The following is a 27,708-nucleotide window of genomic DNA, read 5'->3' as shown; positions in this document are numbered from 1 at the left end:
ATTAACAAAGCTAGTGCACTTAGAACAATTTGTCCTACAGATGTTGGATGAATGTGCAAAGACCCATGTAAAAGTCACCAAAGCATGGTTTATAATAGCAACGGGTTAGGGGGAAGGACAGGGAACTCTCTGTTAGGAGGGGAACTTGTTAACCTGGTTACAGTTCCTCCAGAGAGAGGAATGTTTTGCAGCCTGGAAAAGCCTGAGATAGAGCCAAAGTATATCGCTGAATTAAAACTCAAAGAGCAGGGAGTTCCCTGGTGGCCCAGTGGTGAGGACTTGATGCTTTCGTCCCTATGGCCTAGGTTCAGTTCCTTACCTAGGAACGGAGGTCCCACATCAAGCCGCTGTTTACCACTGCCAAAAACAAACACACACCTAAGAGGGCAGAACAGTGTGTGTGGGATGCATGCTTCTCTCTCTCTCTCTCTCTCTGTGTGTGTGTGTGTGTGTGTGTGTGTTGGGAAGGGGGTCCTTATATCCATGTAAGAATTTTCAACAGATTCTCTCCTGGGGAGGGATTCAGTAGTGGGTGAAGAGGGAGCATAACTTTAGACTCTATACCCACTTGTATGCTTTGGGTTTTCTAGTCCATTTAGGAGCACAGTATATATACATGTTAAATATACACCATGTAGGTCTGATAAAATTGAAGTCCAAGGGCTTCCTTTCCATTGACAAAGCCTGTTGGGTGCATTATCCAGTACAGACAGGTCCCTGCGGTTTGTCCTTTGGGCAACTATGCAAGGAGGCGGGAGAGGGTTTGGAGGCCTACACGTCGAGGTCCCTTCTCATCTTGTACAAAAGACACATCGTGATCCTGACCAAATAAATGTTTACTTTCTAGATGCTTTGTTTACGTATTGGAACAAGGCCTCAACATCTGAGCTGATGGATTTTTTTACAATATCAGAGTGAGTAGTTTTGTCTTTGCTCGTTGACCCTTGATTTTCCTGGCTAATTCAGAGGCGTGAAGAATGCTATGCAGCTGAACCAGAAATGCAGTGTTTCACCCCTGTGCTTACTCCTATAGCTCTTTCTCTTGGCCCTGACCCCAGCACCCACTCTCAGGGGCTCATGGCCAGCCTTACATTACTAGAAATGGGACTGTTATAGAGGAGAGATTACTACTTAGGTGTATAAGCGATTTTAATAAAATAACACAAAATTTAGTAGCTGAATTGTGTGGATGCTGCATATCTAAGTTGAATCTAACTTAACTCAAGCAGATGCAGAAACTGAGACAGAAAAATTTCTTAATGTAAAAATATAGGGAGTTCCCCATGTGGCTCAGCAGGTCAAGGCCCTGAAGTTTTCTCTGTGAGGATGCCTTTCGATCCCTGGCCTTGCTCAGTGGGTTAAGGATCCGGTGTTGCTATGAGCTGCAGCATAGCTCGCAGATGCAGCTTGGATCCGGTATTGCTGTGGCTGTGGTGTAGCCTGGCAGCTGCAGCTCCAATTTGACCCCTAGCCCGGGAACTTACATATGCCACAGGCGTAGCCATAAAAGCAAAAAACACATTTTTAAAAATAAAAATATATAATAAGTAAAAAAAGAAATCTTAAATATGGTCTATATTATTTTATCTCTTTGGTTTCTGTTTTCATTTAAGCTTTTTACTTTTAAAAAACATGGAATCTATAACCCCTTGTCCAAAAGTGATGGGGCGGGTGATTTTCCAAATCCAGAAATTTTTTTTTTGGTCTTTTTGCCATTTCTAGGGCCGCTCCCTCGGCATATGGAGGTTCCCAGGCTAGGGGTCGAATCGGAGTTGTAGCCACCAGCCTACGCCAGAGCCACAGCAACGCGGGATCCGAGCCGCGTCTGCAACCTACACCACAGCTCACGGCAACGCCGGATCGTTAACCCACTGAGCGAGGGCAGGGACCAAACCTGCCACCTCATGGTTCCTAGTCGGATTCGTCAACCACTGCGCCACGACGGGAACTCCCAGAAATTTTTTTTTTTGGATTTTTAAGATGTTTACCTAGAGAGTATATTCTGTAACACCCCAACATGGTCTCAAGCAGCACCCCACATTCAAACACGTTACTGTTTCTTCAGTAAGAAATGATCTCTGCGGTCCTATGATTGTTCACAGTAATTGGTTAAATCATGACTCAGTAGTTTTATGTCTGTTAGTTGAGGGCACAGTTTTCTACCAAATGTATTTGTACAAATTTGGGTGGAAAGCTATGGCTTTCAGAGCTTTGTGTGTGTTGGAGTCGTGGTCCAGGTTCACTGTCTCCTGGCTTCTTCCTCTGATGTGTGAACAGTGGGAGTTGTCATGTGTGAGATGAGATTTAGCCCCAGAAGAACTTACTAGACATTATTTTAACTTATTAATATGTGATTTTTTAAAAATCAGTGTCATGGATATAGTAAAATAAAGTTTAGAAACTACCTATTTGATGTCTGTAAGGGACCAGTCCATTTACTTAAATCAAAAGAGAAAGCTCTGAGTTCCTGTTGTGGCTCAGTAGTAATGAACCCGACCAGTATCCATGGCACAGGTTCGATCCCTGGCCTTGCTCAGTGGGTTAAGGATCTGGCATTGCCGTGAGCTGTGGTGCAAGCTGGCAGCAACAGCTCCAATTTGACCCCTAGCCTGGGAACTTCCATATGCCCCAGGTGGTGCCCTAAAAAAATAAAAGAGAAAGAGGGAAAGCTCCTTGTGGAGAAGGAAGAAGCAGCTGAGAACAGGGCATGTGGTTTCCCTGTGACTTCGAGGGCAAACGTAGAGTGAACGTCCAAGCCCTAAGCTGACGGCCCACCCTGTCCACCTTGGGCCTCTCTTCTGTGTCGCTCAGACCATCCCCCGTGCTACTAATGGCAGCACAGTCTGGGGCCTCCCCTGCGTTTGATCTGTTTCTCTGGGTTTAGAGGGACCTTCTAGAGGACTTCTGAAAAGCAGGCGTGAGGGGCTAGCCGTAGATGTAAGAGCTTACTGAATGTGTTACTGTTACTGAACTGATGGGCTTCAGGAGAGCCAGGCGTCAGAAGGTGTTTTAATCTCCACGCCCCCCTGACAGTCTTCCCTCCCGTCCGCAGAGTCTGCCTGCACCAGTTCCAGTACATGGGGAAGCGCTACATCGCCAGGTACCGTGGGGGTTTGAGTTTGAGGTCTCGTGCCCTTCTCTGTCTTGCTTGATCTGAAAGTGTGGGAATTGTTGTCTGTGGTGATTGGCGGTTGGAATCCTCATAAACAGCCATGAAGACAGCTGGCAGGTCTTTGGACTGCTGCCAGGAAGCCTGGTGGCATCTTGCCTGCGTTCCTACGTTCCTGCTGTCTCGTTCCATCTCAGGCGCATCTCTTGGAAAGATTTTCCTCCGTGACCTGTTGCTGCACTTCTGCACTTCCTTCCAAATTCTCCCTCGTGCTCCGGTCCTTCTGTCTGCTCTTTCTCCCCTCCCATTCCTCTGGCTGTGTCCTCTCCCTCTTTCTTTTTCTTTTTCCTTCCTCAGTGATTCCTCCCCCATTTCGCTTCCGAAGATCCTTTTTGACCATCCTGCTTCCCAGCTACGAAGGGGCTCATTTCTCATCAACTACTTTCCATCGTTCTTAAGAAAAGAATGTTTTCAGTCCATCTCGGATGTATTTGGACTTCCCCCAAAAAAGTCTCTAAAATTGAGCCTTTCCCCCTCTGTTTCTAAATGAGCTGTCTGTGCCCTGTGTTGATATACGACCAGAACTCTTGGCTGAGTATCATGGACCCTCCCCGCCCTGCCCCAGCCCAGACTCTCAGTTTTGCGCTGAGCTTGATGAGAGCTGGACTCTCCTGCTGGGGGCAAGCCACCTCTGCAGGTATTTCCTCAGAGCACATCTCATTGTCACCAGGGTCCTTGCTCCCACCCTGTCACCATTCAGTGTGTGTGTGTTTGTTTCCTTTGGTGTTGTGTTTTCTGTGCAAATGTATTCATGGGGTCTTGGTCTGTGTATACTATTTTTCTATTGCTATTGTTTTTAAAGTTTAATTAGAAGTAAATGCATTTTATGTTTTAAGAAAAACTTTAGAACTTAGTTGTTACTGAAGTTTTTCTCTTATCTCTAATTCTGTCTTATAGCAATGAAATAGGGAAGAGGTTTTTAATAAACTTTCTATTTGAGTGTCAAGGTTCTGCTTTTTATGTTCACATGGTTCTTTTCTTGAGATATTTGAGAAATGTTCAGGATTGTGTTTATGTTAAATAAAAGTATGTTTTCCTTTAAAGAGCAAATGTAGAGATATTGTTTTACACGTTCTTCCTATTAATATTTCCTATGTTTAATTGAAATGCGGTGGCGCTTAGCATTTTCTAATCTTAACTCTGAATTTTTTTTTGTCTTTTATCTCTGAATTTTTTAAATCGTAACAGTAATTTTTGCATTTGAGTGTTTTGAGGCCCCAAAGCAAGTGTGTACAAGGTGTCCTTATGCCGTCCCCTCCTTCCTTCTGACTTTGGCCCGTCAAGACGGGCAGACGGTACACTTGTCGCAGACACTGTGCTGAGGGAGCTTCACGCCCTCTTGCAGTAACTCAGTAACTGTCACCTTCATCACAAGGTGGCATTTAGGAAAAGTTGTGCAAATAGAATCAAATGCCTCAGAGCCGAGCGTGGTGGGTGTGAGAGGCTGAAGATGTCTGCCCCAGCAGACTGTTCTGGAAGTGGGTTTCGTGAAACAGGTGACTTCTTTTTTCAATGGCAATGCATTTGATGCGTTTAAGGAGAACTTTCTGACCTGCTGAGCACCCTGTACACACTTGCCTGGAAAAGTACGCTTCCTGGGACTGCTTCACAAGAGCCGGACGTGGGAAGGCGGGGCTGGAGGGTGTGTTACTTTGCAGTGTGCACAGTGGGAAGACGTGTCCTGTTTTATAGAAAATGGCCATGGTCTCTACTGCATGTGAAAAAGATCCCGAATGATGATTGAGCGTTGTCAGTGTCTGCCCTCCGAGGGGGCGCCGTCCCGCGAACACTGTGCCTCCTCACTGTGTCCCTTTGAGCCCCCGACAGCATGTTGCCCGGTGACAGTCCGTGCATGCCCTCCTCTGCCCCAGAGTAACACAGTGAGGGGGCCGGCTGGCTCCGGCGCGGGGACAGGGCTCACGCCAGCGCTGGGCTCCTGTTTCACCTGCTCTGGTGGTGGTACACGCAGGGAGTCAGCTGTTTGATTGCTAACCCAGACCACTTTTCCGTTTTCTTCACCTGACTGCTGACAAGTCTAACAAGGGCTGTGGCTCTTCTCCTTCTTGCCTGGGTAAGAATGAAGGTGTCAAACCGCCTCATGCCATCCTTCCCGTTGCATGTTTGTTCTCTGTGTCTTCCAGTGCATTGTTTTAATAAAAAAACGTTTTGCTCTTTAATAACACATATAATCCAAAAAGATTGGTGGTGTTTTGGCAGTTGTCCAGGTGCTGGTCTTTAGCACCACCCTGGACTAATGCTCAACTTTTGAAAAAGTAGCATCACCAAAGGACTCTCCAAAACTGAACAGGTCTCCACTGTGGCCTGGTTTTTGTTCCTCCGTCTTCAGGTGCTTTGCTGTGAACCCTGTAAGCGCTGCCAACCCGTGTGTGTCTCTGGCTCACGTGGCCCCAAACCGGCCCTGCTGTGCTTGGTCCGTGCGTGGCCAGTCTCCTCGTGCTGTGTCTTGGCCTCACTAACGCAGTGTAACAAGTCTAACTTTTGCTTCTATCCCATTTCACTCATGTTGCAGGAACCAAGAGGGGTTGGGACCCATAGTTCATGATCGAAAGTCTCAGACATTGCCTGTTTCCCGTAACAGAACAGGAATGATGCATGCCAGATTGCAGCAGCTGGGCAGCCTGGATAACTCTCTCACTTTTAACCACAGTAAGTCCCATGACATGCCATCGTAACAGCCAGCCATCCCATGTGACAGCTCAGAGGGGAGAGCCCCAGCCACACCACACCACACCACACCACACCACCAACTCGACTTTTCTTCCAGCTCAGAGCAGTAGGATGAAGAGCTCGCGGCGCAGTTCCCTTCCTCGGAGGAGAGTGACAAAGTGTGGGACCTGGTCAACTACGGCACCAGACCTGGCAGCTAGACCCTTTGCCCTCAGCCCCTCGGCTTGCTGTTTTTAAAACAAAATGTGGCCTGAAGGATAGCCAAACAGTCTGTGATATTTGTACTTGAGTATTTGGAGTCACAGTCGGGGCCGGGAGCCAGCTTACCCCCCCCGAGGCTCCTGAGAACATCCGGGGCAGGTGCCTCTCACCCTCCTGGCCTGTGCATGTAATTGATCAAGCGCCCACGTTCTGACACTCCAGCTCCGAATGTATGTTAATCCTTAAACAGCTGTGCAACCGTTAAGCCCGTGAATCAAATGCGTGAGGGTGTGGAAAAGCCAATAACAAAGTGACTTTTTCTGTGTTTTCAGTGTGAGAAAGATATCAAGTGTGCTTGGAATTTCTGTAGACAATGGTAAGATTTAATCAGGTGGACGTCTGCTTACGAGGCCGCTGCACTTGCAAACCGAGACCTCTTGTTCATCCTGCCTTCCTAACTTTGGGGCTTCCTAACTACCATAGAGATGCTGCCAAAACATGGGAGCCTATCTTTAATTTCCTTCTGTCCATTGCCAGAGGGGACGTAGCATCCATCGTGGGCTGTTTCTAGAAATCTAAGCATTTAATCTTCTCAGGGGCTTCTTAAAGCAGAAAACCTAAAAGACTGCAACCGTGCAGCCCTTTAAAAACTAATGTGATCATTTCTGTCCACGCGTGTTTTCTGCATTGTCGCATCTTCTCTCCAAGCATGACTCAGCTAGTGATTGTTCTGTCTAGATAATTATTTGTACTCGTTCCAAGCAATGTCTTTCATGTACGGTTATTAATATCTTCTCATTATTTCTAATCTTAAGAATTCACCCCATTCGCTGTGATTTCCATGCCACTTTCTTAGAACAGACTAAGAGTAAAGAAAAGACCTCCCTCTTGCCTTATATTAAGGACCGTTCGAAGTTAAAAGGCAGAGGAATCAAAATGCAGTCGCTTCCCTCTCCCCCAAAAGGTTAAATGTACTGGAAATTGTCTCTCTTTATAAAATTCTAGGATCAGTTTAAATCAACAATATGGCAGTCTGCCACACACTGAATTAGCAGCCTTTGGATGCCAGTTCTGAGCTCTATACTTAGCCCTAGGATGTACGTTAATGACACATCTGTGGCTACAGAACTTGACTTTCCAACATCTTGTCTGTTCGGGCTCTTTTAGCTCTGCAGGCAAGGGGTTGAAATAAACCAGACAAAGAGTTTCATTATTTTTAGTTTTCATTTCCTACTTAGCAAAGAGAAATTAAATCCCCGCTGTTCTGTAGGACCTGCTACACTGCCTTTGCCCAGATCACTTAGAGCAGAGACTGCCTCACTATCAGTGGGAATAAATGCTTCAGTTTTAAAGCACCGTAAAAACAATCATAAGTAGACCAAGGCCCCGCCTCCAAAGATAATTGCTTAGGAAACATAGAAAAGAAACAAAAATAAAATGAATGATCAACACACGAATAAACAACCTTCATCCACCAAGATATGTAGCAGCGTCTCCCACTGCAAATGGATTTTACGGTGGTGGCTTGAATTGGAGGAGAGAGACAGCTGGCTCTGTTCTGCTGCCAAAACCCATATTGTCAACACGGTTGATTTCCATTCTCTCTTCCTCCTCCCCTCGGAGAACCCCCATCCTGCCTGACCCTCTCCTCTTTCATCCTGAATTTTCTTCTCCAGTCGTTTTCAGTAACACCATCCTCAGTTCAAGGGTCTCCTTCTGCCCTCCCACTCGGCAGTGGGTGGCTGATTATTTGAGCCTTCTGAGTGCCCACAATTCCTGCTCATCCCAAATAGCTTCTGATGTCTCAGAGTCCTTGCAGCTCCTCCTCGACTGCAGGCTCCACTTTGATCTCTGAGTATGTATTCAGGGGGCTTCAGCTTTGAGTTCCAAGTCATCAACTCGCCCAAAAGCCACAGAGAAGGGAGTGTCTACTGTTTGTGTACATATATACGTGTGTGAGCAGGTATATGTATTTAGACACACGCATGATTTTTTAATATCCGTACTCAGGTATTTTGTGGGAAATTTGCAACTATACATGTCTCTTTAAAAAATCCCTGGAGTTCCCTTTGTGGCTCAGCGGGTTAAAGAACCCAGCTAGTGTCCATGAGGATGCAGGTTTGATCCCTGGCCTCATTCAGTGGATTAAGGATCTGGTGTTGCTGAAAGCTGAGGAATAGATCACAGATCCGTCTTGGATCCTGTGTTGCCTGGCTGTGGTGTAGGCTAGTAGCTGCAGCTCCATTCGACCTCCAGCCCTGGAACTTCCATATGCTGCAGACCCGGCCCTAAAAAGGAAGGGAGGGAGGGAGGAGGAAGAAAATTCCTATTTAACTGTGAATATAGTACCTTCTGTTGGGCCAACCAGTATGACATAGACCCAGTATGTGAGACACTTGCCTGGATGCCAGGGTCTAAAATGAATTTATTTTAGAAAGGAATGAAAATAGAAAGAGTCCCCTACCTACCTACCTGCCTGCATGTCTCATTTTCTCTTAGAGTAGGAAAGGCTTTGTCAGACCTCCGAGTGACCAGCAGGGGGCAGCAGAGGACTGCAAGAAACCAGCCAAAACAGGTCCAGCCACACAGTCCTCATCACCCATGAGCAGTGGGACCTGGGAGAAGACACATACCTGCTACACACATAACCCTGGAAGGGGCTCACCCTTACTCTTGAATTTTTATAGGAAATAATGGACATGACAAACTTCACCCTGGCCAATAGTCTTGGATATTTTAAAAATACTCAAAAAAAAGATAGGAGTTTTTTGTTTGGGTCATTCCCAGGTTTATAAAAAGTAAATGTTAACAACATTAAGGTATTAGCCGATTTATTTACTATAACTTCTTCTCTTTGTGTATCAATAGAAAAGACTTGCCAAATGGCACATTGAGAATGATACGTGCTGGTAGAGTATTTTATATGAACCAAGTAATGAGGAGAAACGTGAGTGAGACATGTTTGCAGATAAAGAATACATTTGCAAAAAATATAAAAACACTTTGTATTTAATGTTATGTATTATTCTAGGAATATGTTAAATTCACTTGCATGAGAATAATCCATATTTCCCATTGGTGTGATGGGAGGAAAGCCAGCCAAGATGTGGGAACCCTTGAAAAAAACCTGTATTTCCTATAATTCAGTATAAGAGACAGTTTACGATCACTGGGTTAAGTTACAGGTGAATATGGACAAGCATTTTTTACATGGGCTACCCATTAGCTAGAGTGGGTACCAACAGCTGGAGATGTGCAAACAGAGACTAGATGAGGACACACTGGAGCTACTGTCCAGGGCACTTAGGCATCATGTGAGGAGTTGGATGAGATGGTTTATTAAGATGCCATCTAACTCTGAAATTCTTTGATATCTCTGAATTTCAAGTGGGACAATGAATCCAGGTGATAATTAAGTTCCTTTACTGTACATAATGAAAAATGCAGGGAAGACATATGGTCTCTGAAGTAAAATTAGTATTTTTCAAAAGTTTTTAAGCACGGACAATGTATCTTTTAAAGTAAAGTGGTAGAATGGGCTTGGATGCTTTAAATGTCTATACTCAAGATAGTAAATTAAATGTTTATAAAGCTACATTTCCTTGGTTTGGAGACATGTTGCCTTGATTTAGAGATACATTTGTGTACATTTCTGAATCAGAATATATTGTTCAGTTTTTCAGATCGTATCTCACAAGTACATCCTGCATATTGCATCTGACATGGCAGACTGCCATTGATGGGTGCTTCTTGCAGTTGAAAGGGTCTCGGAGTTGAGAAAATCTGCTACATTTGGAGACTTTTTTTAACATAAAGATTCCTTGACATTCAGTATTTATATTTTTTTGTAAAGCATAAAAATAATTCTGGATTCGTATTAAGGGGCCAGAGGAAAAAATAAAACTAAGAACAAGAATTCTGGTTTCATAAAAGGGTGAAGGCAGCTCTCAGGTTGGACGTGCCTCCTGTTAGAATGTGTATGTGACTTATTCTTCTGGCCCAAACGTCCTCTGACATTTGGAAAAGGTGAGTGGCCGTGGATGGGGCCTCTGCCCTTCCCTCCGCGTCACCTCTGATGTGGCACTGGGGCGAGGGGTGGTGTTCAGATATCATTAGCATCACTAAACCGAGCTTTGCAGGAAACAGGACTTCATAAAACCGAGTGAGGTTAGTTAAATCTAAACACAGCAGATGACATTAGAGGGAAAAACATTCCATCCTTGGCCTTCACGTGTTTAAGAGGGGGACTTTAGAATCCGTCGCTTATCAGAGTGACAACGGAATGAAAGTTGTGTACGTGTAAGCAGTGAGTCCCAAGGACTCCAAAGCAACCCCGACATGCCTGCCAGAGGTGGCACATCAGGGAGTCCGGCCCCTCCCTGACCAGCCTCAGTAAAGCCTCCCCCAACCCCCACCCCATACCCCGTGCCTGTGCCCCAAGGCACCACTGCCCCCTAGTGGAAGTCAGTAGGGTTAACAGTGCTCCTTACTGGCCTGGGTCCGAATCCACTTTAGAAAAGTTACTGACTGGTGCTTTGAAAAATTACTGTGTCTCTTAAGACCCCCCTCTTGGCTTTGCCAGCTCAGTTTCCTTTTCCTGTGTTAGCCTGTAACAAGGTGACCGTTGGTTAGAGTCCTCCGTCATACACAGCTTTGCTCCGGGCCTTGAGCCACGCTGCCCCCATGGGGTATCCTTTGGCCGATTGTCCACACAGTCTCTGTCCCTCACACAAGCTCCCCATGCTGCCACTTATTTTTAGGGATGTTTAAGTAACACTGGCTCGGGAAGCCTGCTGATTTTGGAGATGAAATGGTTTAAGGAAAGGCAAATTATAACCATTTGTGGCTAAAAGGACGATTTATTTTATTCATAGGTGATTCAGATGCAGGCAGGCAGATTTCTGTATGATTTGACTCTTGTTCTAAAAGAGACTAGATAAATAGTGTAGTGACTGCTGGTGGTGGAGAAGCTTAGATTTCGTCATTAATTAGCATGGCCCTTTGATTATATATGTTTAGAAAAATAACACGTTGACAAATCGCAATTCTTGAATTGTCCCAGACATTCAGCCAGCTAAAAGTAAATTCTGCTGGAGTCCTTGTGTTATGCCATCTCATCTATGATGTCTGCCCTGGGCACACTTATCCAGTAGGTTATCGAGAAAGAGAAAGGGACAGTTCTCTGCAGAGAAAACAATTAAAATACTCACCAAAGCAAGTGCCTGCTTATGGTTTGACTAAAAAACTGCATTTGGGGTAAATGGCAGCCCTCGGTGTAGGGTCCTTTGACCCGCGTGATCATATTGGTTGGCCTGATAAAAGGTGTTTGGGTTTTGTTTTGTTTTTTGTTTTGTTTTGGCCTCTCTTGCCCTGGTTTGTGATCACTGTAATGCTACTCGTCGGGGTGTGTTTCCTCCTTCGCTGGCTCTGTACTCGCCGAGCAAACCTTACCGCATGAGGGGACGCCTGGGCTTGTAAAGGCACCTCAGTGACTATTAGTCCTAAAAAATGTCCGTCTTTCTTTCTGCTATATTTCTCACCCTCAAAAAAAGCAGAAATTTTTAAAAAGTTAAAATAAAAAAAGCAGAAATAAAAAGAGACAAGAAGCGTGGTGCCCAGTGTGTTTCGGAGCCTCACTAAGGGCACGATGACTCTGTCACACGGTGAAAATGATGCAGGCCACTCAAAACCACCACTTTTTTGTTTGTTTTTAGGGCCGCACATTCAGCATATGGAAGTTCCCAGGCTAGGGGTCCAATCGGAGCTGTAGCCGCCGGCCTACACTGCAGCTACAGCAACGCCACATCCGAGCCGTGTCTGCGACCTACCTACACCACAGCTCCTGGCAACACCAGATGCTTTAACCCACTCAGGTCGGCGGGAGATGGAACCCACATCCTCGCAGATACTAGTCAGGTTCGTTACCACTGAGCCGCGACAGGGACTCCCCAAACCACCGTTTTAAAAGTAAAGCAAAGTTGGATGAAAGCACATAACCATGTGTTTGTCACCCTCAGAAAGCAACTTGGTAGCTTCAAAAAGCATTTTGCAGTCCTTCAAAAGTCACGATCTCTGACATTTACTAACGCCAGAGTAACATCGTGCTGTAGTTACTTTCTCTGAATATCAGGGCCCACGATGCAGTGACCCGGATGAGGACGTTGGAGGGCAGTTTCTAGTTATTTTCCATTTCTGGCCTCAGTAATATTCTCTAGGTTTTCTGTACTTCATCTTTCTGATCTGTGTACCAAATGTCCTCCTCTCTGCAGTATTAAGAAAATAACCTCCATAGTAAGTGTTGATTCGTTTTTGCTCCCTAGAGAAAGACATTACGTGATGTTTTATTATGTTGCCATCTGTCTGTGTAATCTGGATCAATACTGTAACATCTTTGCATCCCTGTACATATTTCTGCTAATGCATACCACTTCATAATTTAATATCTCAAATTGTACGTCAAACTACATTTATATCAGTACTAAATTGATTTTACAGCATCATACAGAAGACAGCAGCTTGTATTTAAATTATGACTCTTCAAGTCCTTTCCTTTTCTTATACATTTCTTTCAAACATAGTGGCTTTGTGCTTTTTATTAAAGCAAGTAGAATGCTCTTAGCAGTGCAGTCAACTCTTGGTTATCATTCGTGATTCTAGCTGATAAAGCAGATTCTCACATTATTGATTTAAGACGTATACATCGTTCACTATGTGCCACGCACCCTTCTAAGAGCTTCATGATGAACGAATTTAATGCTCACAACAAGCCTTTGAGGAAGATACTGTTATTATCCCCATTCTACAGATGAGGGAACTGAGGTATAGAGAGGTCAGGTGACTTGCGCAAGGTCACACAGCTAGCAAGGGGCTGAGCTGGATTCCCTGACCCCCAGCTCCTTTTCTTTCCCTGTGCTAAGCCGTGCCTTTGTCTGTTTGAGGAGCTTTAGACATCTCAGCCTCCCTCACTACTCCCGCCATGCTCACAGCTCAGCCAAGCAGCTCCATTGACTGGCTGTGATGCAGGTACCAGTCCCAGCCCCCCCGTTTACCAACGGTGACTTAAGGCCAGTTGTTTAGCCTTTCTGTCCCTCCATTTCCTTATCTGCAGAAAGGGTTGGATGATGTACACACTTCATAGGGCTATTGAGGGATTCAGCGAGATGACACGCGTGAAGTTCGTAGAAGTACAGCTGGCACATAGCAAGCACACAAAATATTTGCCGCTGTTCCTCCCCTTCCAGAGTTGAAAAAGAGTTAAAATGGAATGGAAACATTATCAGTACCCACTTCCCCTCCAAACAAACAACAAAAAAGGCCAACGGGGAGATAAGGCTCTGAAGGAAGCCTTCTGAACATAATCAAAAGTTGACTGTGACTCTAGCGTCTGCCCGCCTTTCTTCTGCGGCCTCTGGCAGTGACCTTGTGTTGTGATTCGTGCAGGCTACGGCCACTCGGACGCAGATGTTCTCCACCAGTCGCTGCTTGAGGCCAACATTGCCACCGAGGTCTGCCTCACGGCCCTGGACACGCTCTCTCTGTTTACACTGGCCTTTAAGGTTTGTATGGAACGGCTGTTCACGGTCAGAGCCTTACCTTCTTTTAAATTCCTTCTGTTTAATCAGCGGAGCCTGCAAGAACTGCTTATACTGTGTTTTTTTTTACTGCAACAACTGTTTTTGCCCCTGTAAGGAGACCGTTAATCCTTAAATTCCCTTAATGAAACCATTCCACAGTTAATGACTTGAATTCCCTGAAATATAATACAGCTTAACTGGTCAAGGTGTGCTGCCTGCTTGCAAACTGTGGACACAGTCTCTGGAGGCGTTTAAAGCTTGGCCAGATGAAGGCATTGACCAGGGAATGTGGGTTTGTTGTGCCCTCAAGAGTGATAAATACAGGAACTTAACCAGCCATTTCTGCCTCTGCTCTCTTTAAAATATCCAAATGTGGCAGCAATTAAAATATGTTTACATGTAGAGGAGAAGTACGTAAAACACATCCACCTTTTTTTTTTGTCTTTTGTCTGTCTTTTTTTTAGGGCCACACCCACATGGCACATGAAAGTTCCCAGGCTAGAGGTCTAATCAGAGCTACAGCTGCCGGCCTACACCACAGCCACAGCAACACCAGATCCGAACTGCATCTGTGACCTACACCACAGCTCACGGTAATGCTGGATTCTTAACCCACTGAGCGAGGCCAGAGAGCGAACCTGCAACCCCAAAGTTCCTAGTCGGATTCATTTCCACCGCACCCACAACAGGAACTCCCCCCCTTTTTCTTTTTCTTTTAAGTTACTTAGTTAAAGGATAGAAACATTTCAGGTATAGAGGATAAAAGGTGATTCTGGCCTGATGTTTAGGTTTCAACAAGTAATCTTGAAGTAGGTGGAGATGGCCGCTTTAGCCACACTCTTGTTTTTCGGAACCTAACCCTGCCCATTCTTCCTCATGACACTTCCATTTCCAGGGAAGCTGAATTAGGGTTAATAGGCTGTGAATATTGAAACAGTATGTATTTATTTATGTATTTATTTTTGCAAGAGTCTGTGGGAAAGTCATCCTGTGCTTTACTCATCTCTTCTCGTGAAGCGCATCTCTTCATTAGACAAAGTAAAAGTAGTTACCTAACACCATATGGCTTTATTAGACTTTGCCTTTGTTCTTAGCAGCCCTGCTATTCATGTCCCCAGGAAATGTCCTAACCGGGAGCCCAGTGGAGAGATGAGGAAATACAGATACTTAGAATGGGGACGGGGCAGCAGTGTCGTCTTACATGGAGCCTTCCTCTGGTGGCTCTCAGCTGTGGTCCCCAGGCCAGTGGCAGCTGTAGGCCCCGAAGCTTATTAGAAATGCAGGTCTCAGGTCCTGGCCGACTGATTCAAACTCTGGGAGTAAGATGTGAACAGTATGGCCTGAGAACCACTGCTCTCCTAGAACCAAGGGGTTTCAAACCTCTTTCTGGTTTCTTTTGGCAGTTTTTAGGTAAAAATTCTTATGTAGCAAGTCCCGTTGTGGTTCATTGGGTTAAGAATCCGACTGGTATCCACGAGGATGCCAGTTTAATCCCTTGGCCTCGCTCAGCAGGGTAAGGATCCAGCATTTTCTGCAAGCTGTGGCATAGGTCACAGATGCTGTTCAGATCTGGCATTGCTGTGGCTGTGATGTAGGCCGGCAGCTGCAGCTCTGATCTGGCGCCTAGCCCAGGAACTTCCAGAAGCAATCCTAAAAAGAAAAAAAAAAATTCGTATGTAGATAGGCAGTGAAATTTGTGGCATGCGTATCTGCCCTGGACACCTGTATCGGTGCTAATAGTGCATCTGTAGTTCAGAACAGTAGTGGGGACGCTTCTGACCACTCCCTGCCTGGGCCCCAGCATGCAAATGAGCAGGCAGCTCCAGGGCTGCCCAGCAGGTGTGGTTTGGCGGCACCATGAGAATAGTGACAGTTCCCTTACTGCAGAGCCTGCATTTCCTACTCAACCTCCTTTCAATTGCTTGATTCACGTCATAGAAGAGTACTGGTCAAGGTCCCCAGATCTCTGGTGTCTGGCCACCCAATTGATTCTGACTCAAGAGGGAACAACACCTGATGCTCTCTGATTGAAGACTGATTGTTACATTGTTTGTTGAATGTCTTTGGGAAAATCACTTCATGTCTCCAGACCTAAAATTTCTCATTTTTAAGATTGAAAAAATAGGATCTGCCTCCCAAGACAGATGTAAGTTAAAGTGAGATGACCCTCAGAAGGGCGGAGCGCTTTGCTGATACAGACCAGACTCTGGACACTCGGGAACAGCTGTGTGTACAGAGATGCCGTGGGATCCAAATCCCAGCTCCACCATTTCCAGTGTTAAGCCTTGGGCGGGTCTCCTTGACAGCTCCAAGCTCAGATTTCCTTACTGCAAGTGTGGCAATTGTGCCGAGTGCATGATTGATAGGAAGTAAGCAACAGCACCTGCCCCGAGCCTGGCACGCAGTGGGAGCTCAGATGTTGACTCTAGTTTTGCGCTAAGCACTTCCCCCTGTGGTCACACCTTCTTGGTCCTGTGCTAAAGGGTCTGATTTATGAAGCCCACAGAGAAGACTGAATTTTGGAGCTGAGGCGAGCTCTGTCAGATTCTCATGCCTATGTGCAAAAGTCTCTGCTGCTTACTGCTCAGCACCTTCCCCCCACTAAAAGGTGGGAAGATGGGCAGATGGTAGGCATTAAACGATATCGTGCCAAGCTGGAGGCTTACCTGACCTAGATGCACAGGTCCAAGATGCCCACTGTACAGCAGCCACTGGGATCTTCCGGTGCAAACATTTACTCAGCCGGGGTGTTAATTGGGGCATATCAGAAAAGTTAAATTACTGCATCGAGTTAGCTGACCTGTTTGCAGAAAAATCTCTTCCGCAAATGTAGCCCCATCATTATTGAGTCTCTTAATTGACCACATCTAATAAGTTGCCCAAGGCAATCAAGAAATTACGTTCTTAATGAGAGGACGAACTTGAAAAAATTTAAGTCCTGAATTCTGGTTTATTATTGTATTAGCTTTCTGCCGTTTATGGAGTAGCTCCTGTGCCTCAAGCATCAAGCCTCCCCACAGCCTGGCCCAGCAGATCTTCTCATCCCCGTTTTACAGATGAGGAGACTGAGGGCGAGACAGGTTGGGAGGCCCAAAGCCTGTCGAAGCCCTCGTTCTCCCCTAAGTTGGGGGATGGGGACAGAGACGCTAAGCTGGGTGACTGTCAAGGTAGCTGAGTGATCTCTCGTGCAGAAAAAAAGAAAATTACCAAGCACTTACCACATACCAGTCCTGTGTGGCACGTTCACGTATTTTAGTTAATATGTAAAAGGTGTGTTTTATAAATGAAAGTAGTCACATGCAGGAAAATGTGGTTCTTCTCTGGCTATTTTAAAATGTTTAGGGGAGTTCCCATCGTGGCGCAGTGGTTAACGAATCCGACTAGGAACCATGAGGTTGCGGGTTCGATCCCTGGCCTTGCTCAGTGGGTTAAGGATCTGGCGTTGCCATGAGCTGTGGTGTAGGTTGCAGATGTGGCTCAGATCCCATGTTGCTGTGACTGTGATGTAGGCTGGTGGATATAGCTCCGATTCCACCCCTAGCCTGGGAACCTCCATATGCCTCAGGAGCAGCCCTAGAAAAAGCAAAAAAGACAAAAAAATAATAAATAAAATGTCTACTAATACAGTGCCAAACCAATGCCAGCCTTTGAATAGTTGATGATATTTTTAATGTGCTCACGCATTTAATCTGAAAGTGTATCTTCACCGATTCCACATGGTGCCTTTTCCTGATTTGCGCTGCGAAGTGAGAAGCAGCACGTGGCGTGAAGGAGCGCCCTGGACGGCCGGGGTGGGGGGGGGGCACGTGGACACGGGGCCAGTCGGGAATCTTCCCACCCCAGCCTGGTCTGCACAGGCAGCGAGCTTTTCGTCCCCCTGGTGATGGGTGAGCCTCTGCAGGAAAATCTCTCTTCTCTAAAGCAGACTGTCGGCTGTTTTATGACCAGTGTCTTAAGTAAACATAAACGCCATAGGCCTAGAAAGGAGGCAGCTGCCTTGAGTGACGTGGCTCCGGAGATCTGGTTTTGGTTCCCCAAGGTGTCAGTCTGTTTCTCTCCTGTTCCTGGCTTTTTAGAAACGACTGGCACGACGTGTGCATTCTCTGGGAGGCCCACTTCCCTTGGGGGCTGGGTGAGGGCTATCAAACTTGAATCCACATCAGACAATTCCTGGGCATTGTTTATGACCTCTAATCCACCTTCCTGCTAGAACTAAGCCATGCCTTTCGTCTTATTCTAACGTCTCATTTAATTTCCTCAGTGAAATTCTCCCATCTTCAGTCAGAGTCTGTAGGGACATAAAGGTGGAGATGAGACACTCCACTGTCCCCTCTGGTTGTCTGTGAGCAGAAACGTGAAGTGACTTTTCTTTTTGCTCCCCCCCTCCCCCGCCCCGGGGCCTTTCTGAATGTTCAAATTTTTTTATGTTTAGTATATACTACTCTCTAATGAGAAAGAGAGAAGAAAATTGATGGGAAAATAAGGCAGTTGGTAAACTGGGTGTGTCCAGGGTGGAAGGTCCTTCACCCCTTTAAATAGGGGAGTATGCATATTTTGTGTGAGTTTTTACTCCACTCTTCACGCACATTCTGCCGTCCAAACCCAAGAAGACTAAAATCCTGAAAACGGGAAGCAAAAACCTTGACCAGAGAGAATAAAAGAATGGAAAATTTAACTCCAGTAGTGAGAACTTGGAGACAGGCCAGTTCAGACCAGAGGTCTTGGCAGTTTTGTACACACTGTCTCTCCTGCTTGTCTCCAGCAGAGAGTGCTGAGGACGTGAAGGCACATCCAGATTTACGCAAACCTTAATCCAGCCACGGTCAGGAAGGGCTGTGGACTCTGGGAAGACCAGTGCTCACAAAGAGCAGGCCATGCAGGCGGTTCTCCAAGCCCTGCAAGCAGCCCATCTTTCTTTCTCTTTTCTAATTGGTGAACAGCTGCTTGTGGTGGAGAATTCTATCATACTGAGTTAATTAAGTCACATTTTCTGCTCACTAAATTGCTTTTCTTTCACATGATGGAATTCAATAGTGTCCCTCAGTATTCCACGATAGAAAGATCACTGTGGATTCCAGGTGTCCTACCAGCTGTGAATGCACCTGTGACTACTGGACCTAAAAAAGCAAAACTTACTCCTTGAGTAAAATTTGTTCTCCAACATTAAGATGAAGCGAATCCTGAAACTTACTCCAGCTATAACTTGCTACACGGCAGAGCTGTTTGGCCATGTCTTCTCTGTTCCTTTGGCTAAATTGTAAGATTGGTTTGAGACTTTTTCGATGACAGTCATTTTTGCCTCCTTGTGCAAAATGTACACAGTGTCCCAAACACACACCTGTGTTCCAGCAGGCCTGTCTGTATTTGAACACGCAGCTCTCTGGTGTCACACACGTTTACTGGCTACATGCTGACCTCTAGCTGGGTGACATCTCTGTCCACTGTGTGTTTTCAGCGATCGTTGGAAGTTTTAGCCAACCAGGCTCACAGTGTTTAATCGATGTGAATTTGCTTCTGGCGGGAGGAAATCTTAGCGAACAGGAAAAGGAATTAATGGTGGCCCTCTGGCTCTGCCACGTGAAACCCATGACGTGTTAAAGTCCTGCCGGCTGCTCCTTACTGCACTAGATCAGAGGCTGCATCAGATGCTCCCTCCACTTGACCTCAGGTCTTCACCGTGGCCTTGCAGGCTCAGCTTTAGGGTCTCTGTTCCACAGGTGAGAACGGCGAGGGCTGGCTTAACTGTGCCAATCCGTGCATCTGCGAAATTGTGCCTGACCGAAGCCTGTGCATTTCCTCCTTGGCAGGCTACCTGGTGATGCGTGGCCTAATGGGGTGCCCAACAGCCCTCGGGGGAGAAAACACGACCCACCCTGGTGGCAGACCTATGTCATCCACCTCACTTCAGTATTCTTTCAGCCCTCTAATTAGCTGGCACCCGTAATGGCACTTCCCTATTGGAACTGAGATGTCACAAGCCTTGTATCAGTTGCTGGTGATAGTAAAAATAAGTAAATAAATAGAAACTCAATCAATACTGAGAAACAGTGGTCCTTTAAACCATGTTACAGTTTGCTGGAAACTATTATAATTAGTCCTTTCTTTGATAGGAAAAATGTAAATGCTTCAAAACATAAATTTATTGATAAAGGAGTTCCCGCTGTGGCCCAGTGGGTTAAAAACTCGACAAGTATCCATGAGGATGCAGGTTCAATCCCTGGCTTTGCTCAGTGAGTTAAGGATCCAGTGTTGCCGTAGCTGTGGCATAGGCTTGCACCTGTAGCTCCTCTTCGACCCTTTATTTGTTGATAAACTTCTGATAAGCTTTGTTGGGTGGGTGTGTTCACATGGAAGTTCCCAGGCCAGAGGTTGAATCAGAGGTGCAGCTGCCAGCCCACGCCACAGGCACAGCACAGCTCGCATCTGTGACCTGTGCTGCAGCTCAAGGCAACACCAGATCCTTTAACCCACTAAGCAAGTCCAGGGAGCAAACCTGCATCCTCACAGATACTAGTCGGATTCTTAACCCACGAAGCCATAACATGAACTCCTATGAAAGCTTTGTTATACTGCAGGAGACTTCTGTGCTTTCGTAGAGGACTCGTGGCACGTTTAAATTAGAAGTCGTCTCAGTACCTAGAAAATGTAACCTTTGAGGCTGAACGTCGCAGAAAACCCGTCCGCGTGTCTGGTGTGTCTCACTGACCGAGCTGTCCTCCTGTGTTTTAAGAACCAGCTCCTGGCTGACCATGGGCATAATCCCCTCATGAAAAAAGTCTTTGACGTCTACCTGTGTTTCCTTCAAAAACATCAGTCCGAAACGGCTTTAAAAAATGTCTTCACCGCCTTAAGGTCATTGATTTATAAGGTACGTTGTTGCACCGGGGGGGGCCGTCACTGTCCCACGTTCTCCCCTGGCCACACGGTGCCCTGTGTGGAAGGGACCGCCAACCTCTCTGGGTCCGTTTGTTCCCTCCAGTTCCCCTCAACCTTCTACGAGGGGCGGGCGGACATGTGCTCGGCCCTGTGCTACGAGATCCTCAAGTACTGCAACTCCAAGCTGAGCGCCATCCGGACCGAGGCCTCCCAGCTGCTCTACTTCCTGATGAGAAACAACTTCGACTACACGGGGAAGAAGTCCTTCGTGCGGACGCATCTGCAGGTGCGCGAGCCGTGGCTTCCGGTGCGCGGGCCGTGGCTTCCGGTGCGCGGGCCGTGGCTTCCGGCGCGCGGGCCGTGGCTTCCGGTGCGCGGTGTGCGCTGCGGGACTCCGTCCCAGCGGCAGGACGCTCAGTGTCACGCTTCCCAAGGTCAGGCAGTGTCGGTGCTGAACCTTGTGGCCTCAGGGTGGAAGATTCAAAGGTCACACTTCCTGGTTCAGTTTATTTCACCCTCCCCATCGTAAGTGTGGGGCCCAGCATGTGTTTCTGGTGGTGAATTGACGTTTAACCATTGAATCAATATTGGGCTGACCGAAGTTCCACTGAGTCAGGGTTCATAGAACCTGTGTGAAGACGCCGCGAAGTAAACCCCTGACGTGAGACACAGGTGCCCAGGGGTGCTTTATGACTTCCGTCCGCTGTTAGCCCTGCCATCGCTCTAGAGTTAAGGGGTCCCGAATTCTCTGCCTTGCAAACCGTGCCAGGTACTGAGCAGTCTTATGTATTTTGTCGGCTCTCTTTTTCTACAAATACGTGTAGAAGTGCCTTCTCCGTCTCGATACTTACTCCTTTTCCAAAACAGATATTTCCTGTTTGCACAGTGCGTGCCGGGATTCATGGGTACAGCCATAAACAAAACAGGCCCCTCTCCTGGTGCCCGCGGAGTGTCGTGTATTGGAGGACAGACAGACCCTGAAACCCTTGTGCCTTGTGCCCGGGGCCATAACAGGGGACCTTGGATGCACCAGGGAAGGAACTAGGGGGCTGCTCAGGGGATGGGAAGGGTGGACAGGGGTCGGGGGTTCTCCTGTCCCAGGCCACACATACACCATGAGAAAGGGAGTTGAGAACATGTTGAGGAGGCATCGTGGCTTGTTCAGAGGGATCGCCTGGACTCAGTGCTGAGAATGGAGCAGGGAGTGGAGACCTTAGCTCGGGACGCCTTGGGAAAACCGCGGCCACATCTACGCCAAAGGGGACGGTGTCCTGGGCTGGGCACAGTGAGGCTAGAAGGAAGAGGGGATCGAGTTGACAGTACTTAGTGATTGACTTTACCTGGGTGTGGTGACAGAACGGGGGTGGTGTGGGGAGGGGCCGTGGTTTAGCTTCAGTAACTAGGTAATGGTGGTGCTGTTTATAGACCCCCCCCCCCAGGAAGACAGCTCTTCCCATTGCCTAGTCAATAGGTACATGTTTTAATTAAAAATGCAAAGGACCGTCCACTTATTGAATATTTAATAATATAAATTCAAGCCAAAAGACAGCGAGGTAGATATTAAGGTCGCATTCTCCATTAGAGAAAGTGATGGGTAAGGAACCATCCAGGTGATACAGGCTCATCTGCTTCTCTTTCCTCTGCACGCTCCTGATGAGCACTTGGATGTACAAACAGGGCTCAAGGACAGCAGAGCACCTTCTGGGGTGGTTCTTAGACAGGGGGCACGTCCTACCCAAGGGCAGGAGCCGGGCCTCGATGAAGGTGGACTGATCAGCTCATTTTCTGTGTCCCCAAGGTCATCATCTCTGTCAGCCAGCTCATAGCAGACGTGGTTGGCATCGGGGGAACCAGATTCCAGCAGTCCTTGTCCATCATCAACAACTGTGCCAACAGCGACAGGCTCATCAAGGTGGGTGGCCCCAGCCCGCTTTGTCTGTTACCCCCAGGACTGCCTTGTCCTCTGATGGGAACGGGGACAGGGGGCCCGCAGCTGAAGCCCGTGTCTCTGCTGCACCCTCGTTTCAGCACACCACCTTCTCCTCGGACGTGAAGGACTTGACCAAGAGGATCCGCACGGTTCTGATGGCCACGGCCCAGATGAAGGAGCACGAGAACGACCCCGAGATGCTGGTGGACCTCCAGTACAGCCTGGCCAAGTCCTACGCCAGCACCCCCGAGCTCCGGAAGACCTGGCTGGACAGCATGGCCAGGATCCACGTCAAAAATGGGGACCTCTCCGAGGTAGCCTTGCCAGCCTTTCCGTCTGGGCTTTGGAGAAAACTAATTGTGTCCCATTCACTGAAAAACCCATTTCGAGAAAAATTTCCCAGTGATTCAAAGAAGCCAATTAAAAACAGGTGATGCGTTAGGCAGTGCTGAGCCCCCAGTTACTCTCTAGTCCTCTAGGCATTTTCAGAACTTTAAGAAAATGCCTCTCTGTCACCAACGGGCATTGTCTGAAAGCTCTCAGGAAACATCCCTGCTGGAGGAGCTGCCTGCCAGCTCAGGTGCACTGCGTTTCTGCCTCAGAACTCCTCTCTAGATCTGAAATTCAGTGATTTTATGATAAAATTAGACTTTCCTGTTAGCAGAGTCGCGACAGGGCATCTCTTTTTCCCCTTGGAGGTGGTCCGTGGCTGCCTGTGGACGTGGCAGAGGTCAGAGTGCCCCCATGTGTGCGGAGCTGGAGGGTTCAGTAAGCCGTGGCAGGTGGGGTGGGATGGGGTGCATCTTGAGATGGACTGGACCCTGGATCTGGCATTTACCAACTCTGACATTGAGCCAGCGTCTCAGTGACATCGTCTATAAAATGGGAAATTAAGGAAGACAGCAGACTGAAAGGCAGGTTCTGTTCACGTTCAGTTTCATGTTCCCGTGAAAACTCTGTTCAGGGTTTATGCCTGAGACACTTGAGTATGATCAGCCGTGCTACCAAAGAAGCACGCTTTTACTTTTGAATCTCTCTAATTACTCAAATGAGTAAAATTATGTTCTGCACTTGAAAATTTAACTATTTACCTCTTCATTATTCAGTCCATTTTTGACTGTAAGTTTAATCTAAACTGTGCATAAACCATAATAAAAATGAACTACGTATTCTTAGTAGTAGTAATTTTTCTATCATTCTGATAAGAACCAGGGGCTCGGGCATTGGAACCTTACAGTGGGTTCATTTCTAACATCTTTGATGTTTTGTAAAGCATGGCAATTTGGTGAAAAGAATTTATTTTTATTTTTTCTTTTGTTCATAGTGCTATCTGCTTAACATTAAATAATAGTTTTCATTCTGAATTCTATTTTTAGGAAAAATTACAACTTTGTCTTTTTTTAGGTCATGAGAAAAATATATGAGCCCCTGAACTTTGAGCCGTTCTCTCTGATTTTAGGGATGCACATGCCTTTTCTTCAATGGTCCTCTTTTCCCTTTAAGAAAAAGAATGCTGAAATTTTAGATATAGTAAAAAAAAAAAAAAAAAAAAGCCACTTTTAAAAAATCTTTCATATTAAAATTTAATAATTCTATATAGAAATGGGCCTCTGTAGTTTCAAAATTTTAATTTCTGTGAACTGTTCCACATTGTCAAACGGTGGGATGTCAGCCATTAGAAACACTAGTTGATGTAGTTCCCACTGTGGCTCAGCGGGTTAAGAACCTGACATCGTACCCATGAGGATGCGGGTTCTGTCCCTGGCCTGGCTCAGTGGGTTAAGGATCCAGCGTTGCTTACAGCATAGGTCGTAGATGTGTCTCAGATCTGGCTTTGCTGTGGCTGCGGTGTAGGCCTGCATTCGACCCTTATTTGGGAACTTCCTAGGCCATGGGTGCAGCCCTAAAAAGAAAAAGAAACACTAGTTGATGCCTTGAGATGTCATATAAGTACCTATTGTCATCATAAAGCCATCGTGCTGTGCTTTATAAGTGGTGGTCCTGAAGCATGTGTCCTTTGTTGCAGGCGGCGATGTGCTATGTCCATGTCACAGCCCTGGTGGCAGAATATCTCACACGGAAAGGTAAGGGATGATTCCTTTGTTTTGTGAAATATCTGTAAAATTGTACAGAGCAGCAAAGGCAAGCGAGAGCCATTCAGAAAGATACGGGGGTAGAAGTGGTGTGCGTGTGTGTGCATGCGCGTAAGGGAGGGAGGAAGAGAGACCCTGTATTTACTGTTTGAGTCACTGGCATGCCATCAGCCTGACTTGGTAGGCACCGCAGAGATGCACAGCTAAAGTAGGTGGCATGTTGTCATTAACCTCTGGCTAATAACTCCATCTTGCAAAATTAGTTCATGAGCTTTGCATCTGGGAGTCCCTGGCCAGCCAGTCTTGAGCTGGAAAGATTTTATTTTCCCTTAAGATCATTCCCACTGGAACCGTTTATCCATCAAAAGGCAGCTGTCCCAGGAGGCCGTCAGACCGCATCTTCTGGAGCACAGCCTAGGCGGCTCCTTGTGTGCCCGAGGGGCGGGGGGGCAGCTTGCTGGCTGCAGACCTTGCCTCCCCACGGGAGGAGGGGCGGGAGTGGCGCCACCCGCTTGTACCTTCAGTGCTTGTTCCCACGTGAGGCCAGGAGTTCTCTCACGGGTCCTCTGGTTAAACACCAGCTGCTCGTTTCCACTTGCAAGCTGAGAACACGGGGATTTTAGAAAAGCCTGGAGTGTGCACGTGCGTCCTGGCCCTCGGCCGCCCCAGATCCGGCTACGACGGGAACCTGCCCGAGGTGGGGCACAAAGTCCCAGGTGCGAGGCCGGGGGCTTCCTATCGTTGTGGTGCAGCCGGCTCTTTGAATGCCGTGTAAGGGAGTCCAGGCTGGTCCTACGCAGAGCCTGGAGGAGAGAAGTCAGGGGGGTGCTCCTTTCCTGCTGAGACCTTCTGCCAGGTGACGCTGTGCTCGTGTTTAGAAGCAGACCTAGCCCTCCAGCCGGAGCCGCCCCTCCTCCCCCACGGCCACAGCACCTGCCAGAGGAGGCGCCGGGGAGGTGAGCCGAGGGCGGGCCCTGTCCCTGTGACACTCAGAGGTGTGGGGTTTCTCTTTCACTTCTGCTGGGATGGCCTTGACTCTCCGTCCCCCCGTCCTCGCCTCTCCGGCTCGATGGCGGTCTGCTCCCCTGGGCGAGGGGAGGGAAACACCTTGGCCACCGCTGTAGTTGTTCCACCCAAGTCGCTTGTATATTTAAATGTCCTCTGTAGCCAAAAACATTGCTTTTTGTACATTCCTGTGTCCTCAAGCTCCCCGCGTGATGCTTTCCATAGAGGAGTCTTCGTTTCCGTGAAGTAAGAGCAAGGCTAGAGCAGGACAGTGGCAGAGATGCTAGATAAGCCATGAATGGCCCGGAGGCCTTGACCTTGTGCAGCAGAAAAGTCTGACTTGCGGGGCTGCCCTTTTTAGACTTGACTTCAGAGTTCTCTGTGTTCTTCTTTTTCCCAAAACATGGGAGGTCTCAGTTCAAGTTTTGGCTTCTCTTTTGTTTTATGGTGAATAGCGATCTTAATAGAGCAGTAAGACATCTCAAGTCCTTCTTCACTTGATCATTTTTGTCCAGCCGACATTGTCCAATTGACGCAAAAGTTTCCCCGGTGGCTCCAGGGTGAGTAGGGCGCGCATGGCGCTTGCTGCTTACGGAGCCCGTCCTCATCCCGGGTGTTTCTCCCAGCAGCAGCCCCTGGCGTTTCCCCGGAGGATGCGAGCGCTAGACCCGCGAGCCATCATCCTGCCCCTCAGGCAGGGCAGCTCCTCAGCTCACGGCCACCACTGTTGAGTTACATCTGCTTTTTGGGGTTTTTTTGGTTTTTTGCTTTTTTGTGGGTTGAGCCCGGCCTACACCACAGCCACATCTTGGGATCCAAGCCACATCTGTGACCTACACCACAGCTCACGGCAACGCCAGAGCCCCAACCCACTGAGCGAGGCCAGGGATCAAACCCGACTCCTCATGGATACTAGCCAGATTCGTTTCCGCTGAGCCACAACGGGAACTCCTCAAGTTACATTTAATTGACAGCTTCACACAGGAGAAGGGCGAGTTCTGGGCTATCCCCGCCAGAGGGGGCCAGATGACAGCTGGAAGGAGACAGTTCTTTTTGAGTCTGTACTTTTCTGATTGGCTTTGGCTGCTTTGCTTTTCTGGGTTTCTGAGCATGATCATCTTACCAAAGCAAACTACTGTTGTTATTATTTTGCCATTAATTCGATCCTGTACCTATTTCAATTTATTTAAAGATTAATACATTTTGATAAAGGTGGGTGAAAAATAAAAAGGGACGAGAAAAAGAAACGGAATCGGGGGGCGGTTAAGTATGAGGAACGAATGAAGAGACGTACACAGTGGCCCCGGGCTCCCTGTGGGAACGCTGGCCTGAGGCCCAGGAGATTTCGGCATCCGTGACCTCATTCCACCCAAACGAACGGGCGGGAAGAACCCTCGCGGTTCGGCCCCTGTCCAGTTGGTAGCTCTGACCTCTCCCCTGCTCTCTGGCCTGCAGGCGTGTTCAGACAGGGCTGCACGGCCTTCAGGGTGATCACCCCGAACATAGACGAGGAGGCCTCCATGATGGAAGACGTGGGCATGCAGGACGTCCACTTCAACGAGGTGAGTGCCACCGCCCAGGCTCCCACGAGCCTCCGGGGCTGCCCTTCGCCTGCCAGCGCCCGACGAGCGTTTTCTCTCCGCAGCCGCTGTGCGTGCCCTTGGCTCTAAGATTGAGTTTGTTCTCCGGGACACCGAGTCAGAGCAGCGAAAGCTCCGTTTCCCTTTCCAGGAATGCCTCCTTTTCCCTGGAAAGAGAATTGGAAGCGCTGGTTAGGTGAAGTGAGGCCGAGAGCTTGAACACCTGTAGTGAAAGGTCCGGTATTTTGACCGTAAAGCTTCTCCCTCTTTCCAGCATTCATGTCTCCAGTTCATGAGTTTTATTGATGTTTAAACTGACTGTTAGATCAGTGTCTCCAACGCAAGATAACTCTCCAGTGTCCCCAGACCCAGCAAGGCCAGGAGAGGCCAGACTGAGCTGGGGGCAGCGCAGCGCCTGTCCAGGGCCCCGGCTCCCTGCCCCACCTGAGTGCTGCCGCCCACCATGAGGAGGGAGGGCCAGCCTGTCCCACCCTCACAGAGACCTGACGGTTTGGCCTTAGATCATTGTAGCAGTTTTTGCATGTTTCTTGCCTAGACAGGGTCACCTTGGAGCCACTTCTCTGTAACTAGA

At 47.6% G+C, this 27,708-nt stretch overlaps 1 protein-coding gene across 35 annotated transcripts in view; it reads left to right on the top strand.

Moving 5' to 3' along the window:
* Positions 1-27,708, top strand: part of DOCK9 (dedicator of cytokinesis 9) — a 222,272-nt gene that overhangs the window by 163,250 nt on the left and 31,314 nt on the right. For 8 of the 35 annotated variants that reach the window (XR_014819789.1, XR_014819790.1, XR_014819791.1 and 5 more), the window contains 10 exons: positions 848-914; positions 3,053-3,100; positions 5,769-5,836; positions 13,499-13,614; positions 20,363-20,500; positions 20,612-20,794; positions 22,307-22,420; positions 22,537-22,752; positions 24,465-24,522; positions 26,992-27,098. Coding sequence is in view for 21 of the 35 variants with exons in the window: in XM_021065837.2 (XP_020921496.1) it covers positions 848-914; positions 3,053-3,100; positions 5,769-5,836; positions 13,499-13,614; positions 20,363-20,500; positions 20,612-20,794; positions 22,307-22,420; positions 22,537-22,752; positions 24,465-24,522; positions 26,992-27,098 (1,115 nt within the window). In the remaining 14 variants the exon portion in view is untranslated. Of the gene's footprint in view, positions 1-847; positions 915-3,052; positions 5,241-5,699; positions 5,837-6,390; positions 6,435-13,498; positions 13,615-20,362; positions 20,501-20,611; positions 20,795-22,306; positions 22,421-22,536; positions 22,753-24,464; positions 24,523-25,409; positions 25,488-26,991; positions 27,099-27,708 lie in introns of all 35 variants that reach the window. The other 27 variants (XR_014819793.1, XM_021065839.2, XM_084982189.1 and 24 more) reach the window with 10 other exon arrangements.

Source organism: Sus scrofa, chromosome 11 (assembly GCF_054392235.1).
Source record: "Sus scrofa isolate SSC_HxYL_T2T_F1_AM1 chromosome 11, Sscrofa_HxYL_maternal_Yorkshire_Landrace_v2.0, whole genome shotgun sequence".
Lineage (NCBI taxonomy): Eukaryota > Metazoa > Chordata > Mammalia > Artiodactyla > Suidae > Sus > Sus scrofa.
Note: the sequence above shows the minus strand (reverse complement) of the source record. Positions and strands in the feature narration are given on the sequence as shown.